Here is a 19,096-nt window from a genome sequence, read left to right as displayed (position 1 = left end):
AAAAAATGTTTTGTACAAATTTTGATATAAATTTAATATTCGGTGCCATATCTGGAAATCTTCATCAACGAGGGAAAAAAAATATAATTAGCTTAAATTAACACGTTCATAAAAGGACAAGGAAAATCTCAATCAATGTACAGAAAACAAAAACAGAAGATGTAAGTTGGAAATCAAATGTGATTTGTTTTTCACCATTTCATCTTTATTCATTTTTTTTCTCTCATATCTACTGTCGTTTTTGTTTCATCTTTAAATATGTCGCTAATATAATGTTTATTTCCGTGTCTTTCTTGTCTATTCTTTGCTCTTTATTCTATAGTATTTCCATAATTTGTTGTATTTTTTTTGTTCCCAAGATAGTGCCAAAATATGATTGTTTTTTAACTAAAAAGTGTTCTAAACAAAGTAAAAGTAGAATAGAAAAATTTCTGTCGTAGTTTGCCAACTTGCGAGAGGTTTAGAAACATTAAAAATGAAGTTCAACCTGGAAATTTTCGAGTTACAAAATGGTTTGCCATGTGTGAAGTACTTTTTATTTGTAACAAAAAAAAGAGTAGGTAGTACGACTTATTGAGGTACTCGTCGTATCATACTACAACACTATTGTCGAAAATAGAGTAACTACAAAATCGGGTTTTCCGTCTCTAAATCCTTTTTACTCCCTCCTCCCCTGTTGAAGAGGGAGGGGGTAGTAGCTTCTGTAGTAGTAGTAATAACTGATTTGTCAGACAGACTCATCGGTGAATTGAAACATTGTTTCCCATTCTCTTTTAATAACAAATTTTTTCTTTAATAAGAAGTAAAAAATCGACTAAGTTGGTTTCATGCCCAAGCGCCTGTACTGTAATGCTGATTTCTGTTTCCTTTTTTCAGCTTCAGCAACCATTAAAAAGCCAGTCATATTTTTTCTTTTTTCTTCTTTCGTTGCTTCTGCAGACCTGAGACCATCTGCCTCTGCTTGACCCGTTCGCGTGTCGTTGTAAGAATTTAGTCAGCCGGGGTCCTTCTTGCTTGCAAGAAACGGCTAAGGCCGTCCCACCATCAGAAACGGTAGAAGCCACAAGATACCTTTAATTTGTCCAACTTGCATGTAACCTTTACTGACCTATTTACAGACGTTTAAGCCATCTTATAATCCTTGCTGTCAGTATAAGAGACTTGAGAGTTTTTGAGACTTGAGACTTGGTCGCAATACTATGTGTTTGAAAAATGTTCAAATCCTCTTAGTTACTGGATGGGTCGCAGTTTCTTGGGCTTCGGCACATCAGTATGGTTTTTCAAAGTCTATTTCAAATTAAAAAAAAATTCCAGTGGTTCACTATCAGTTAGAAAAAAGTTAATCAGTATCAATTATAAGCTACAACCACCAGGGAATTTCCCTAATAACTATTTAATGCTTAAAGTAGCTTTATTTTCTTTGTTGATTTAGCTAGAAGAAGCTAAAGAGGTTTAAGTCAAAGAAATAAGATTTTAGATTTTGAAATGAGTAAGTATTTTCCTTGGAATTATGTTTTTTGTTATGTTTAATGCTATGTTCGTCAACTTGACTCGTGCGTGTGTAACATCCTGACTTTTCTTTTCAGGATACCCTCCCTTCTGTAGTGAAAGTCCACAGGAAACTTACGAATCATTATACGAATAAATACTTCCGTGCATTTTATGAAAATCTGTAACTAATACAAATAATGTGTCATTTGATCTCAATTACTCTTTTATTTTTAGCTGTAGTGGGTAATTTGATGGATAGTAAGCGAAGAGCCGAAAGTTGGAAGAAGAATAGACGAGCTCTAGCCTACAGTACCGTTGGAACACCCGATTATATAGCACCAGAAGTGTTTTACGCCAAAGGATATGATTCTGCTTGTGATTGGTGGTCACTTGGGGTCATTATGTATGAAATGCTTATAGGTATTTTTTTTCTCAAAATTCTTAGTGCCTAGAGGCTAAAAATTTAGGGTCTAATATTCTAATGTTTTTGTTGTTGGTTTTTGCCTAGATTTGTGCCTGTTAAGCTTCCTTTTAAATGAATCAACAGGCGTGTTTTTTTTTTTTTTTTTTTTTTTTTTTTTTTTTTTTTTTTTTTTTCAAGAATAAAATCCCCTGGGAGACCATTCCAAATTGGGGTGCAGCATCTTATAAAACTCTTCATTAAGTACTCGGTGTGGAGTATCTCCTCCTATAGGCTAATCTAGCCATACCATTTTTACTCTCTCTAGAAAAATCGCTAGGGATCTAGTGGCATTTTCCAGGATTATTTTGCTAAGTTTGTCACACTGGGATATTTCACCGATTGAAGGACCTTTGCTATGAGAAATACATAAAGTATAAAATTTCGGTTCTAATTTAACACATTTTCATGATAAAATTGGATGCCGAAACTTAAATCATTTCCCTGAATGTATGTTCAGGTGATGGCCCAAAGAACTCTTTTAGTATAAATAAATGATAAAAAAAAAAGTACTAGCGATCTAGTGGGACATTTTATAATTATTTGGCCATTATTGTCTCAAAGATATTTCGCTAATAACAACGCTTTTAATTTAGTTCATTATCATGATACAGTCAGACATGATCAAAAACAGTAATTATTTTACAGACTGTATGCTCAGATGGCCGTAAGAACCCATGCCTCAATTTTTATATGTGAGAAGATCTTATCTTTCTGCCTATACGGTCACAAAGGTAATTCGCCAATTAAAATGTCTTTGCTATGAGAAATATACGAAACTTGACGTTTTATTTTTAATTTAATGTTTTTCAATAATAAAATGAACGACGCCGAAGCTGAAGTTATTTTCAAGAGTTTGTAATTTTTTTTATGAGGTAAGTTCAGACAGACTGGAAAGTTGGCTTACTCTCTAAAAAATGTCGCTTCCTCTGGAAAAATTCTATTTGGATCTATTCTCCTTTTTTTATCAAGTAAAGTCAAACCAAATATCGTGTCAAATCAAATAAAAGGTTTTAAAACTGAGGAGGATCATTAAAATCTCAAAACTTAGTATCAGAACCACCCACCCCCCTCATGTACGTGACTAACAATCAATTATGGTAAGACATTTTATTGCAGTATGCGATTTATTGCCCAATTAGGTAATATTTATAGCAAACATACCTAACGATAAATTCGTTGCCAAAGCAGACACGTATTAAAATTTTATTTTGGGGGTGACGGCGGGAAACAAATTATGGAGAGGATTATAAAAATATCAAGACTTAAGGACAATGACTAAAAGAAAACAGCTGCTATGTTTCCGCCCTGTTGTGACTCAGTTAAAGCGTTTTTTAACGAAATGCTTCAGAAGAAAAGATACGATGGGTTTGTTGTAAAGCATACAAAGGTGCTGGGTGAATACTTTGCTAATGTCTGTTGAAACTCACGGGCTTCACTTTATTGTGATTAGTTTGACCTGTACGGTTTAGAAATACGTATTTATAAAAAAATAGAAATGAACTACTGAGTAAATTTGAATGGCAAGTTTAAGCATAACTTAGGCATAACTGCTTCTATTCTTACGATTTAAATAAATAAAAAAGGTGTAAGTTTATCCTGCTTGTCAAAGAGCATAGATCTTTTTTTAGGATCTTTTCCACCTCAGTCATAAGCAGTACTGCCGCTATAGTTATTGATAAAATAAAAAAACAAGTTTTTTTAACTGAAAGTAAGGAGCGACATTAAAACTTAAAACGAACAGAAATTACTTCATATATGAAAGGGGCTGCTTCCTCATCAACGCCCCGCTCTTTACGCTAAAGTTTGACTCTTTCTCTTAACTCTACTTTTTAAAACAGTAAAAAACTTTAGCGTAAAGAGCGAGGCGTTGATGAGGAAGCAGCCCCTTTCATATATGAAGTAATTTCTGTTCGTTTTAAGTTTTAATGTCGCTCCTTACTTTCAGTTAAAAAAACTTGTTTTTTTATTTAATTTCTGAACGTTTTTGAATCAATGCGTGTTTTGATTTTCGCTCTCCACAGAGGAATAATTAAAACAAAATTTGTATTTTTTTTTTTTTTTTTTTTTTGGCTAAATGGCTCTCATAATTTTGATCGAATGATTTTGAGAAAAAAAAGAACGAAGGAGGAAGCCTAGTTGCCCTCCGATTTTTTGGTTAATTAAAAAGGCAACTAGAACTTTTAATTTTTTACGAATCTTTTTATTAGGAAAAGATATACGTAACTTATAAATTAGCTTACGAACAGAACTTTTGTATTCTCATGTTTTTAATACATATGTGAGGGGGTTCGTCCCCTCGTCAGTACCTCGCTCTTTACACTAAAGCTTAAATTTTGTCCCAATTCATTAAGAATGACCCCTGAATCACAAAAACCGTAGAATAAATAGTTGAAATTACTAAAAATACTTTAGCGTAAAGAGCAAGGTATTAGGAGGAGGTGAGCCCCTCATATGGGTAATAATTTCTGTTCGTTTTAAGTTTTAATACTGCTCCTTACTTCCAGCTGAAAAAAACTTTCATATTTATTTTTTTTATAATGCTAGTAAATCCTGCGCTCCCTTCGTGGAAATTTTCTTCCCCCATGACAAATTCCTCGATGGAAAGTTCCTCCAGCATGTCCCCCTCTTCTCAACCCCTCCCCCCAACCAAAAAATCCTCCTGAAAACGCTTGTACACTTCCCAATAACCATTATTATATGTAAGCACTGGTCAAAGTTTGTAACTTGTAGCCCCTCCCATGGGGACTGTGGGGGAGTAAGTCGTCCCCAAAGACATAGTTACAAGGTTTTTCGACTACGTTGAATAAAATGGCTATCTCAGAATTTTGATCTGGTGACTTTGGGAAAATAATTAGCGTGGGAGGGGGCCTAGGTGCCCTCCAGTTTTTTTGGTCACTTAAAAAGGGCACTACAACTTTTCATTTCCATTAGAATGGGCCCTCTCGCAACATTCTAGGACAACTGGGTCGATACGATCACCCCTAGAAAAAAAAAACAAAACAAACAAATAAACACGCATCCGTGATCTGCCTTCTGGCAAAAAATACAAAATTCCACATTTTTGTAGATAGGAGCTTGAAACTTCTACAGTAGGGTTCTCTGATACGCTGAATCTGATGGTGTGATTTTCGTTAAGATTCTATGACTTTTAGGTGGTGTTTCCCCCTATTTTCTAAAAAACGCAAATTTTCTCAGTCTCGTAACTTTTGATGGGTAAGACTAACCTTGATGAAACTTATATTTTTAAAATCAGTATTAAAATGTGATTCTTTTGATGTAGCTTTTGGTATCAAAATTCCATTCTTTAGAGTATTGGTTGCTATTGAGCCGGGTCGCTCCTTACTACAGTTCGTTACCACGATCTGTTTGATAAGAAAGAACTTGCTTTGTTATCACTTTTATAAAAAAATGAGAAATTGGGTTCTAAAAATAGCTTCAAGGTAAGATAAAATGTTTATTCTTATGAAATATAAACGTTTACAAGTACACAGCACATTTATAAACATAACATCCTATAATAACATAAATTATAATAATATAATAACTTAACATAACATCCTATGTTTAGGCATACTGTAAAAGCTGTAGAAAAATAGTATAGGACTTATCGTGTTACGATAGAATCTTCGAATCTTTTCTTCTGTAAATAATGGAAACGCGGCTTTAAAAGAAATTATCGTTATTTTTCACGCCACTTCTCTGAAATTTAAATACTTCTGCGGTAGATTCAACTCATACTGGGCTATTTTTCATCTTTTTTACACTGATCAAACTTTTCGTGGGAATGCCACAGACTCGTCCCACGTTTAAGGAATTCTCTCTATTTCTATTGTGTGGAAGCATGAGTGTCCTTCAGAGTAATTGGTGGCACATGGGATGTCGACAATGCTGACACAGTAGTTGTTTGGTCTTTTTATGGGACGGGTTACGGGCGTGGCACCCATCCTTGCGGCGGCTGGAATTGATCTTCGGGCTGAGTATGGCCAAGCTGAAATTCATTCACTACGCTACCACAAGATAAATCAAAATGATAGGTGGTCAAGTTCATTTAAAGAAAATGGCGACAGCAAAAATGAATAAATAAAATGATTTCTATTTTATTGCAAAATCACTTTCTACCAAATATAGTTAATTGCTACCACAACCACACAATCTACTCATCTTAAAAATATTTTAAAGAATATTATAAGAATATATTGACTTTATAATGCCCATTTTTAGCTAAGGTTTAGGTATTCTGGTTTCTATCCATTGTAAAACAAGAGTTGTAGGAAATCTAAAGCTTATAAAGAACTAGCTTATCCGTCATGCGTTGCTGTGATCTCAAGAAGAAGAAAATATCAAGGAAAACCCCCCCACCCATTAATAACGATCTTATTTTAAGTTTGTTTTTGAAAAATTCCCACCTTGGGGATCTATCTCACCTCGTGCGAAAAATATCCTCAGGAAATCCTCCCCCCCCCCCTGTCGCCAAGACGGCCTAAACGCACAAGAAAATATTGATTTATATATATATATATATATATATATATATATATATATATATATATATATGTATATGTATATATATATATATATATATATATATATATATATATATATATATATATATATATATATATATATATATATATATATATATATATATATATATATATATATATATATATATAGAATATACAATTCTTTTCCAGTTTAAGTTAAAGAAATAAGATTTTAGATTTTGAAAGGAGTAAGCATTTTCCTTGGAATTATGTTTTTTGTTATCTTTAATGCTATGTTCGTCAACTTGACTCGTGCGTGTGTAACATCCTGACTTTTCTTTTCAGGATACCCTCCCTTCTGTAGTGAAAGTCCACAGGAAACTTACAAAAAAGTCATGAACTGGGAGCAGACCTTGGTATTCCCCCCGGAAGTTCCTATTTCGGAAGAAGCAAGATCTACCATTAAAAAGTTTGAATTCTTTCCGTTTTTGTTTTTTTCTTTTTTTTGCAACTAAATAGGTAGCTGATAATTGCTCAAGATTCGATACTATTTGCTGACGCAATTTTATATGTGATATGACTAGATTTTCTAGTTACATATTTACATTTTCTAGTTACATAGAAAAATCTGAAATGATTTCTTATTTCATACTTGGCTGATGAAAAAATGCTAAACGATGTGGTAGTTGAATTAGAATTAGCTGATGATATTTGATGTGACTAAATTTTCTGTTTACATCAAAAACCTGAAATAGTTTCCCGTTTCGTACTTGGCTTATCACATAGTTTTTAACTATTGCCTGATTGATTGTATTTTCTCTCTTGGCTCTACTTTTATGGAAAATAAACACCTTTTATTTTTCATTCTTTCATTTAAAGTTGTTGGAAGACTGGATCATCCCCCTCACCTCTCAGAGTACCGTGATGGACAACTATTTTTTGGCCCTGTATTACCTCAGAAACAGAATTTATCGATAATATGTTACATATGGTTCTTTAAACAAACGGACAAATGTGAAGATCCAAACAAACTATGGTTTTCTTTAGAACGGGGTGAAGAACAATGCGCTGAGGAACATTTCTCCTTCGTGTCATCTTTTTGGCCTATACCAAAGGGTTGAAAAATAATTTTAAGTAGTTTAGAAGAAGATATGGATGCTGACCAGCATGAAGGAGTTTTGATCTTTTTCAGAATTTGAAATTTGATCTATAATGCCTAAATTCTCATCACCGCCAGCGTTTTTAGAAGAAAGTGAAAAAATTAGGATCAAAATAAAAACTTCTGCTAAAACTTACCAAAACTTAAGTGGATTGTTCGTTTTCATTTCACATAACTCTTTGGGCGATTTCTGCTAAAACAAAATGTTTTCCGCTAAAACAAAATTTTTTCCGTTCTTCTGCAAATTTTCTCCTAAAACTATTCGTTTTCTGCTATAACTATTCGTTTTCTGCTAAAACTTACCAAAACTTAAGTGGATTATTCTTTTTCAAGATATAACTCTTTAGTAGTTTTCTGCTAAAACAAAATGTTCTCTGTTCTGTTGCAAAATTTTTTGTCAAAACTATTCGAATTCTACTAAAATAAAATGCTCTGCTAAAACTTACCAAAACTTAAATGGATTATTCTTTTTCATCAGACATAACTCTTTGGGTTTTTTTTTTTTTTTTTAGCATAAACTGTTTCTTTAGCATTTCTCAACTCTTGATATTAAATTTTTTACAATAGTTTTATAATACTCTGCTTCTTATTGAAGGTAGACAATTACAAATTGGAATATTTGAAAAGATCTGGTAATTTTGATTAGGAAATTTCGTGTGTGGTCTAACAATATTGATAAAGAAATCGGAAACGGAAATGAAGACATGAGTGTGAGAAAAAGTATAAACAAAGAAAAAAGAATACTGATAAAAGCTTAAACAGGAAAAAATGGTTAGCCGAGGATAACAAATTTGCCACAAAATTACTTTTTGGATTTTGATTAGTACTTTACTTTCCGTAAAATTTACACACCGTTACGGAATTTTGTTTTCCGTTTCATCTTCTTTTCTTACAACTTAATTCCTGTTACGCCTTTGCTGCTTCTTTGTTTTAAGTGTATAAAAAAATCTTTTTCTTTTACCTTTCGTTTTTGTTTTTTTTTCAACTTGTACTCATTACATGTTTACTTTTGATTTCCCTTTTTTCCTTTTTTCACTTCAAATCTTATAGGTCTCTGCTGCTTTCTTTTAATTTTCATCTTTTTAAGGTGTTCACTTGTCTTCTGTGTTTTGCGCGTAAGATCTCGTAAAATCATTACATTTTTTTTATTATTAAACATTTTTCTTTTCTTTTAAACAAAAATGTTTTCGATTTTTTTTTTTTCAATTCTCATTCGTATAGCCTTTCCATTGCTCATCACCAATTTAAGGTTAACCTTTATTGTTTTAAAGGTTTTGTTCGCATGCTCATGAGAGACTGGGTAGTAGAAACAGTTTAGAAGATTTGAAAGTGGTCTCGTTCTTCAGAGGCGTCGACTGGGAACATATTAGAGAGAGGCCTGCTGCTATACCTGTCTGTGTGAAGTCAATTGATGATACCTCAAACTTTGACGAATTTCCTGACGTAGACCTCAAAATTCGTAAGCTTTAACATTTTATTTTTAGAGCTTTCTGGAAAGAAACAATATAATTTACAAATAGCAAATTTAAGCCTAGGCTATTTACTTTTCGTTTACACTTTGTTGTGCCCGGGCCGCATTATAATTACATTTGTAGATAGAATTACGCGCAGCTACAGTATCAGTTATTGATGCCATTCACAATTTTCTGAGTTGAACCATCTTCAAATTTCAAGCCTAAAAGTTTTATTGTTGACTAATCCAAGATACAATTTACGGCATAATTTTTAAAATTACAAAAGATCGAAGATTGAAACTGCATGGCCGACGCAGGGACCTTAGTAGTCAAGAAGCGTCGTTAATCTGATTACTTACTTACTTGAAACTGCAGTTTCCCTATCTGGCAAAAGTACAAAAACACATAGTATTAATAGGCAATAGTTGTGAAATAATTAGTGTTGATACAAGCTTTTCAAACTAATTTTTTGCCATTTGTGTAGTGCAATTATAAAATCTTGAGGTACAGGTATTATGTATCTCATACTTACGACCTTAAGCATCATTTCAAACTGAAATTATATTTTTTGGTTTTACTTGTGGTGCCTAGTTCAACGTAAAAATATAATTCGTATCTGTTTATGGAAAAACCCCAGTTATATTTCATAAGGCTTATAATTTAAATAGTTATGTAATATTTTTTTTTTGAACAGGAACTATTTTTTTATTCAGTGTTGAAAGTAGTTTCATTCAGTGAGTGACCCTGTAAGCTCAGCCAGAGTCGATCCAGCTCTGAATAAGGTAATTGGAAAAATTTGGGGGGGAAATACGGGAAACGTCGGATGATTTGCACCCAACCACGTATTGCACTCATAACCGAATGCATTAAATCTGGAGATTGGTACCTGTATAACGCAGACCATTGGTCAGCACGCAAAGCAAGTTTTTTTTGTAAAAAGTAGGTAGAAATTAGAAAGTAGAAGATGCTACTCGATTTCAATAAATTTTTCAATTCTCTGCTCGAGGAGCGTTTCAAATCCTCCCCAATGCATACGCTTGATGTTTATTGTTTTGTTTATAGCACAAAAAAAAATCCATTTTCTAGTGAGTTTTTTCTGCCATCAGTTTAGGTTGGCTCTGTCCTCCTCTGCTTAAATTGCTTGTTTCCAACCTAACATTTATTAACTTTAGGCATTTAATTTAATGAGTTTTATATATTCTGTGCCTCTGCGAAATCGTGAATGATGTGTTGCAGAAATAAAATGATACACAGATAGAAATATAAAGAAAATATTTACCAATGACCATAATCATTGAGAAAGTTAAAGACCAAGATTTTATTTGAAGCATGTTTTTGATCACTCACCGACACTTCCGTATAAGATAGCAACCCAATAGCCTATTTTCATTCATATTTGAGCTCCTATTATCCGTGCTTTTAGGGAAAGTACCAACCACTCTCATCTTAACATATTCTTTTACATATACCTGAGACCCTCTGTAGTCACAATTACCAAAAACAAGAAGAACAATAGGGAATTTTTTAAGACAGTGGGAAACAAATTAGAATGAATATTTCGGCCCTATGTCCAAGGGCCGTCCTCAGTAATATAAATAAGAACAAACAACTTACAAGAAGATAAAATCAATAAAACTAAAATGAACAGTTTTTCAAAACAGTCCCAGCATCCTTACCTCAGCGAAGTTCAACCAGGACTCTGTTGAACTTCGCTGAGGCCATGGAATTCCTCTATTGCTTCAAAATCGCATCTGACAGTTTTAAGTGGCTTTGGAATTTCTGTGTTGTTTTAAAATCACTCAGTGATAATTTATTGCGCCCTCTGGCATTTTATGCCCTTAGTGGGTCTCTCAGTAAACCGAAGCCTGCTCACATCTTAGAAATTTCCCTGAAATATAGGTTTTTCTGATTGTTTGTTAAGAAGAAACAAGAGTAAAGAAATTTATATATAATTTTTTAATAGAAGGTTGATATAATCATATTGCATAGGGAGTGCTGTTAAAATATAATAACCAAGGGAACAGTTACTATCTATTTAGACTCTTTCCTTTTTTCAACTGAAAGTAATGTCCATTTGGAATAATGTTAAGTATTAGAAGATGAAAGAATAATAATATAACAGAGAAGAGATAATGGAACACTATTGAAGAGAGAAACATATAAGATGCTGATCCTGATGATTGTGCTGTTTTAGTACGACATTTATCATTATAAGGGTAATAACTCCTTTTTGGATATGCCATTTTGTTTTGGGCACCATGATATATGTAGAAAATGTAAATGTTGCTGATTTTCAAAATAAACATAGATAATATATAATATTTTCTTTTCATTGCAGCTGCTGCCCCTACAAAGCAAGATAATGATCACAAAGATTGGGTATTCACAAATTACACGTATAAGCGTTTTGAGGGGCTGACACAGCGTGGTCCTCTGCCAGCTAACATGAAGAAATAGTCACTCATTCCTTCTATAACATAGCAGAATTGTATTAAAGTATTAGTGTTATATATTATGAAATTTTACTTTTTTTCATCAAGTGTCTGTTCTGTTTTTTGAATGCGAAAGTTTGGTGATGTATCTCACTCAAATTATTTGCACTTGGGCTAAATCATGTGGTGTATTTTGCTGTTAAGGAAAAAAGGATTTGAGGTAAATTCATCGAAAAATTACTTAAATTTCTTTACTTAAATTAAAAAAAAAGGAAAACTGTGTGTCTGTAAATGTCATTTTGATCTAATATCCCTTAAGTATGACCACTATACTATATATCAGAAACCAATCTAATCAAATTCTATTATTATTTTTCAATTTTGAAAAGTATTTCTAAATATGTATCTTTAATTATCCAATGGCTATAAAAGGACTAAAACCGTAGCTTATTGTAACTATATCATCTTATTTCTCTAACTATCTTATGTACCAAACCATAGCTTACTGCAACTGCCTCTAAATGTCTAATCTAACTGCATCTAAGGATTCCAAATACATTTTCTATGGCTATTCAATGGCTATAAAAGGACTAAAACCGTAGCTTATTGTAACTATCTCTAAAGGTTTTAAAGGATTTCCAAATATAGATTCTTTGGTTACTCAATGGCTATGAAGGGACTTAAACCATAGCTTACTGCAACTATCTCTAAATGTCTAATCTAACTATATTTAAGGATTTCAAATATATTTTCTTTGGTTATTCAATGGCTATAAAAGGACTAATGGTGCATTTAAACCTTGCAGAAATGTGTCCGTATCTTTTTGAATGGTGGCCCAGAAAACGTTACGTTTTAAGGTAAAGTTTTCAAATAAACACATCAGCGTGCCCTAAGTTTTCCTTGTTTCTAAATTTTCCTCGTTTTAGCCTTGAACCAATGTTATAAGATCATCAAGTTTTTAATGATCTATAGTCATGGTTTTATTCATTTAAAAACCTTGCCAAGAATCTGCCTTGATTTAGCCAAGTCGTTGCGAAAAGCTAGTGAGTTTTTCAAGCATGAAAACTGAAGGAATCTCCGCGCAGATTGCTAAATCTAGACGGATTTCTGCAATGTGTAAATGTACTCTAAAATTGTAGCTTAATGTAACTATTTCTAAGGGGTTTCTAAGGGCTTCTCAATATAGATTCTTGGCTATAAAGAGACTTAAACTGTAGCTTATTGTAACTACCTCTAAATCTCTAATCTAACTGTATCTAAGGATTCTCAAGTATTCTTTGGTTATTCAATAGATATAAAACTAGCCATTGATAGGCTATTCTATCTATCTCTAAACTATATATCTTTGTAGCTATTTATTCTCTTAATTGATTAATTTCATTAAGAGTCTTCTTAACCAAGGTTCTATCAGCAAATCCAGTGCTTCTATTGAGTGACAAGCAAATGAGTGAAAAATTGGTGGCTGGTACAAAATTTTATCTTAAAAGAATGTCATTTTCGTTATATTATTTTTGTTATATTATATTATTTCATTATATTATTTTTAAAAGTCTAGACGCTTAAGTCTGATACGTCGTTACGCACGATGTAATAGTGGTTTAAACTTTGAATTGTTTTTACCGACATTTTTTTATTCGTGTTTCGGAACTGTGTATGTTCAAGATTATTCATGATTATCGTTTTTATGAATGAGAGGTCAAATTGACAAAACAGACATTGTGAGGTCTTTTGGCTAATTAGAGCAATATCTGTTTAATTACATTTCTTATTCTTAATAGCCAAATAGTATACCGTACCATAAATACCATACCACACACCACAATATAGTATACACCGTACCACCAACAGTATACCATAGTATTGTTTTTAGTATACCATATGCGTTGGATTTCTCAGTGATAACTTTAGTTGATTCTATCTCGAAAAGTTATTATGTTAGCATTAGTCCACAGACAATTTATGCTAAAAGGGCTACCTTTCACTCCGGTAAAGCAAAAAAAACCTGGCGGATTTTCCGGCATAATAGATGAGCTCAAGTTGGTGAAAACTGAAGATACCCTTATCTCTGAATGATTTCAGTTTGAATGGAAACTCCTGTTTATTTAATGCAACAGATTTTTATTACATCTAATACGACCGATTAACAAAATAGAAATGCTTAAGTAAGTTGTTTTATGCATGATCAGAGATGGAAGCATCGTTTTATTGCTGACGGGGGAGATTTTAAAATGCTTACGAAAATATACCAATCCCAATGGTCTTGGAAACACAACACTCTTGTGTTCATGTATAAAGTACATACTGAAGCTATACTCAACTAAGGTAGTAAAGTCAACTAATCTAGTAAAATTTGACGCAGCTTTTCTCAATGAGGTACTGCCCTCTCGTTCCATAATTTTTCGGCCATGGAGATGAATAGTCTTGTGATTAGCATAAATTATCTGTGTATGTATCTGTTGATTGTTGGTGAAAATAAATACTTTACTGCGTTTGCACTTGGGTTACATATCAACAGTCCAACTTCTTGAGCAATAGTCAGGAATGTTTTTGAAGTGACTCCCTTTTTTGTTCCACCATTTTACTCTTAATTTAAGTTTTTTTCTTGTTTGTAACCAGGTGTCTGAAATAGAAGGAATTTTCGTAGGTGGAAGATAAGGATATTTTTTTTAAGCTTAAAAGAGTAATGTAGATACCCTTTAATGTATGTTAATTTCGAATTCTAAAAGCTTTTAGTTTTGTTCTTTGAAAATATTTTTGTGTGTACACTGTGGTGTCATGTACTTAATTTGTTTTAAGATTTATTTTTTTTTTCATTTAAACCTCTAGTATCAAAAAACGGCGATAAAAAGTGCTAATAAGACTAAATTGCTTTATGCAAATGTTCTTCCTTTTTTCTTCTTTGATTTTTTTTTTCAGCGAGTGACGTCCAAGGACGTCATTCGCTGTCTCTATGATTGCTGTTGTGGCCTGCTCGGTCAGTGAGTCTATCTCATTAGTGTGGTCACGGGAGAATGATTCTCCAGGAACTCTGAATTTTCTAGATAGAGTTCAAGTGTAGGTCTGTCTTTTTTCGGGATCCCGCAGCAAATCCAATCGGAATCTTGTGATTGTTGTTCCTTTTTACAATTTTCTCATTCCTAGCTTGAACCGTGACACCACGAAAGTGTGGTCAGAGTCGAAGTCTGCTCCAGGCAATGCTACTGTGTTTAGTATGGAGAACTTCCAGCGCTGCGATATCAGCATATAATCAATCATGTTCTCGGTTTTAACGTCTGAGGATCTCCAGGTCACTTTACGTTGACGACGGTGTTTGAACATTGTGCTCGTTACGAATAACTCGTTTTCTCAACAGAAGTCAAGCAATCGTTCACCTCTCAAATTGAGTTTTCCGTGATCAAAAGTCCCCGTTATATCGAACCAACCGGTAGTCCCCCATGAGTACATCTTTCTTATGGATTTGGTCGATGAAACTTTGTAGTGTGAAATAGAATTCTTCGCATTCTTTCTCACTTCTGGCGGAGTCTGGGCCATAGACTTGGACGGCAGAGATATTCTTGGCAGCTCCCTTCAGTCGTAAGACGGCTATTCTTTCCGAGGCTAGGGTGAAAGAGATTAGAGATTTTTTGGTAGTTGGTGATTCGAAGAATCTTACACCTTGTCGATGAACTCTATTCTTGCGGCCGGACAACAAGAGAGAGGCTCCAAAAAGGTTTTCCTCACTTGTTTTGGGGAGGTGAGTCTTAGAGAGGCCGATAATATCCCAATCGTACTTCTGTAGCTCTTTAAAGGCAAGGTCTAGTTTTCCAGGTTTGGTAAGTGTTTGGATGTTTAGCATGCCAAACTATAGAGTGGTTTTTGTCGGAACGGAACAACTGTGTGGATTTTCACCCTGGGTGGGGGTCATCCTAGGCCTAGGGTCGTCGGTTGCCCCGGAAGTGGTAGGCTCATTGGTTACCCCGGATGCGGTAGCGTGTAAAATCGTATTATCTTTATTCAAAATTGGTTGTTTGTCGGTTATCCCGGACACAGTAGCAGATGTTTGCATAATATTAGCCCTTTTTTCATGATTTCAAAAGAGGTGGTTTCTTGGCTAAATGGGTGGTAGCGGTAAGTCACCCACTCTCCACCACCTTGCAGAGGCTGTTGTCCGTAATCCGAGTCCTTCATCCTTCCGCAGTTGTGCTTCTATAGGAGATCTTCCCACGACGGGTTCAGCTTCACTATGTAATTTAACCCGTCGCTGGGAGAAGCTTTGTAACTGACTGGACGTTTCCACACACCGTTGGGCCGTGCTGAGTGTACATCCGAGGGGCCTTCTTCCTCCGCCTGTATTTACTGCCCCCTGACGAGGGTGCCCCAGTTTCAATTACGGACCCCCAGGGACTGGGTCCCCCTTGGTCTTTGTCTCCTATTCAATGGAGATACCCCACATATCTGTAGGGTGTTCCTTTATCCGTCATTTGGGAACGCGTTGACTAACCTGGGGGAGGCCTCTGCCGAGAAAATGACTCAGCTCTTACTCAGATTTGAAAAATGCTAATTAATGAAAGACTGAAAGTCAAATTCACATTTCGATTAAAAATTAAGTCAAGTTTTTATTGTGTTGGACTAGGCTGAAAGGTTCCGCTCCGGGACGTCTGGCGAAGCTTCGTTGATGCCCTATGTGCCACACCTGGTCCTGGAGGAACTAAGGTCTAATGCTGAAATTTTGAAACGACTTATCTCAGTTTTTGAATTCCCCTTATATGCCTCTCTGACTTCGTAAGATAGATTATTGTAAAAGAATAGCATTGCAGTATCTGCCCTTTCTGATTTATTTACTGGTCTCAGATTTTGAGGTTTTTCTTAAGTTCAAGGATCCCAGATAGGTTTCCTTCAACCTTGTCCTTTAGGGTTTGACATCTTTTTTTTTCGAGAGCCTCAAAAACTAAGACGGATCGCCATAAATGTTAACAAAGAAAAGAAAAATGTTACCAACCTCGAAATTAAAAAATTCCAAAGCTATTAAGTCACGAAACAAATCCAAACATGAAAAATTGGCTAATTAGCTTACGAATATTTTTCAAGACCAAATATCAAATTCTAAATATTTTTCAGCTGGTGTAATTGTATTGCAACAGAAGTTGATTTTGCTGTAACTTATTGAACCTACACAAGTTGCATACACAGAATGGTCAAAATAAACAAACACAGTCATTACACACAGTCATATACACACAGTCATAAGGCCTATATTTAAGTGAAGTTAGCTCTAATTTGCTTGTTCTTGAATAATTCGAAAAATTTCACTGCGACTAAATAGGGAAAACCTTAATTGAGAGACAAGTTAAAAAAAAAAAAATCTCGATTTAGCTCTGCTAGTTAAGTTTTCCTCTTGTCTCATTTTTAATTTTTCAACTGTCGAGTTAAGAGAGATCCTTCTTTAAATTTGGAGAGATATCCCTCTTTAAATTTCGAGTATATAGTAAAATAATTAATTTTCAATCTGATGATTTTAAACACAATACAGTAACATTACGTGTTATGCATTATATATTTTTATGCTGACACAATTTTTGTTTTAATTTGTGTCATTGCCAAAGACAATGACACAAGTTCTGTCTTTGGATCTCCTACAAGTAAGTATCGGAAAATGTTTATAACAAGTAAATATTCTTGAATTCTAAATTAAACTTTATGATTGGAACCATTCCTTTAAATATTTAAAAAAAATGTTGTTGTTTTTTCTAGATAGGGTAATGCCAATCTGCCAACAGCTCTTGGAGTGGTCTTTTAATTATATTTATGTTACTTAATGTTCATTTGTCTTTGTCTTCTTGTGTTCGAGTCATTTTTCTGTTTCATTAAGTGCTGCCTTAAGGTGCGTTCCAGAACATAATGATCATAAATTATTCGCTAATACCCTCATTCCAAAACTCATGAAAAAACAAAATCAGCCTCTTATGTGATCGTAATAAATAAAGGACTACCGTTTCATTTCCATCAGTACTTCTAATGCTAAGAATTGGTCAAAACTGTTTGTTGTCTGCAGTTTGCGTGTGAAAGAAGTAACAAATATATTCGAAATTTACCCTGGAACGCACCTTTTGTTTGTAATTGTTGTTGTCGAGATGCGCATTGCATGGTGACGGTTTGATTTGGCTCGAAGTGCCGAACTCAATTTGTTTACGAATTTGAAATTATTTATCAATAAATTCTCTATAAACGTTTGTGTATCCTGCTCCTAGTGTTACCAGCAGTCATAGTCTTACTTAAAGTGTGTGGGAAACTTATAAGAGTGGAAACTGGCATCAGGGTCGAAGAATCCACCGCCATCTAATATTTGGTGACTGTATTATCCTAAATCGTTACACACTTGTCTTTAAGGTGCTATAAAATGTGAGGGAGGGTAAAGAAATCCTATTTCTGTTCCCGATAGGCCTGCCAGATAAAAGTCAACTAGCCTACTAAACCTTCCCAGATTCTGCCAAGCTATCCTAGGCTACTTGGTTTCGGATTTCGACTGGATTTCGATTTAAGATAAATTTGAAATTAAAAAATTATGATTAAATATCACTTACAGAGGAACTTCAGTTTTAATCCTATGCATTTTAGATTATTTGTATAAAATATCCAATCTTCTGGGAAATTCTATAATGAAATCGCAACACGCTTCGCTATAATTGGCGCTAATAGTTTTTAATCCCTATTTTTCCATGCTAAATTGCCAAAGATCAAATCTTATCAATTTCTCATTCTCTTTTCTTCATACACCAAAATTATACTGCCCCATCTGTGTAATCAGGGGACTAGTAACTAAAAACAGTAAGTAAGGCTATATTAGTTTCTTAAAAAATCGAATGGTGAGGTTCATTTGCCCGTGTTCTTTCAGAAAACTAAATTATAACCTCAATGTTTCTTGAAATCCCGGATTTCCCTTGGTGGGTTTCGTAAAATATATTCTCGAAACCCTGTTTCTTTTCCAGTATATTTTCAGGTCATTCGTACTTCATTAATGTGACTTATAGAGAGGAAAATCAGATATTTCTGGTTTATCTCCTGGAAATTTGTAAATTTAATTTTTTTTTTTCGTTTCATATTTCACTTATGGTTTGATTCTAATAAAATACCCCAATTCCTATTTTTTACCGTAAAAAGCCATCCTACATTCAGACAGCTGCGTTTTTGTGCAATTTTTGTTCCAAGTTCGTGCGACATAACGGGTGCAATTAAATATGTCGACTGAGCTGTTGAAAATATGCATCCGTTAAGACAAAAAGATGATTTTCTACCCAACTCATGTTTCTAGTTTTGTCATTTACAATTTAACGGGCACAATGGACTGAATGGGCATGCGAATTTCCATGTTTTGCCCCATCTGCTTTTTTACAGGATTTTATCTCAGAAAAACAACAGATGAGTGAACCTGGCGTAACACTAGTGGTTTACTGGAGCTTTAAATAACTATTATTCTAGTTTTGTCACATGCAAAATTTTTATTAATTGCTGTGAGAAATAGGCAAATAGAAAGCAATTCATCATCATCATTTTATTTATAACCCGTCACGAAAAAACTGGGCAGGGCCCAGAAAAAGACCGAGTAAAAACCAAGAAAGGCAAAAATGAATGAACAG

The 19,096-nt window shown here is 34.0% G+C and overlaps 1 protein-coding gene across 1 annotated transcript in view; it reads left to right on the top strand.

Annotated features, from left to right (window-relative positions):
• Window positions 1–17,692, top strand: part of LOC136043372 (serine/threonine-protein kinase tricornered-like) — a 59,545-nt gene extending 41,853 nt beyond the window's left edge. The window contains exons 7-10 of the mRNA XM_065728292.1: window positions 1,726–1,911; window positions 6,784–6,907; window positions 8,869–9,056; window positions 11,390–17,692. Of these exons, the coding sequence (XP_065584364.1) occupies window positions 1,726–1,911; window positions 6,784–6,907; window positions 8,869–9,056; window positions 11,390–11,508 (617 nt within the window). The 3' untranslated portion in view covers window positions 11,509–17,692. The remainder of the gene's footprint in view (window positions 1–1,725; window positions 1,912–6,783; window positions 6,908–8,868; window positions 9,057–11,389) is intronic.
• Window positions 17,693–19,096: the final 1,404 nt, after the last annotated feature.

The sequence above is a fragment of the Artemia franciscana genome, chromosome 2 (genome assembly GCF_032884065.1).
Source record: "Artemia franciscana chromosome 2, ASM3288406v1, whole genome shotgun sequence".
NCBI lineage: Eukaryota > Metazoa > Arthropoda > Branchiopoda > Anostraca > Artemiidae > Artemia > Artemia franciscana.
This window is presented reverse-complemented; position numbering and strand designations above follow the sequence as displayed.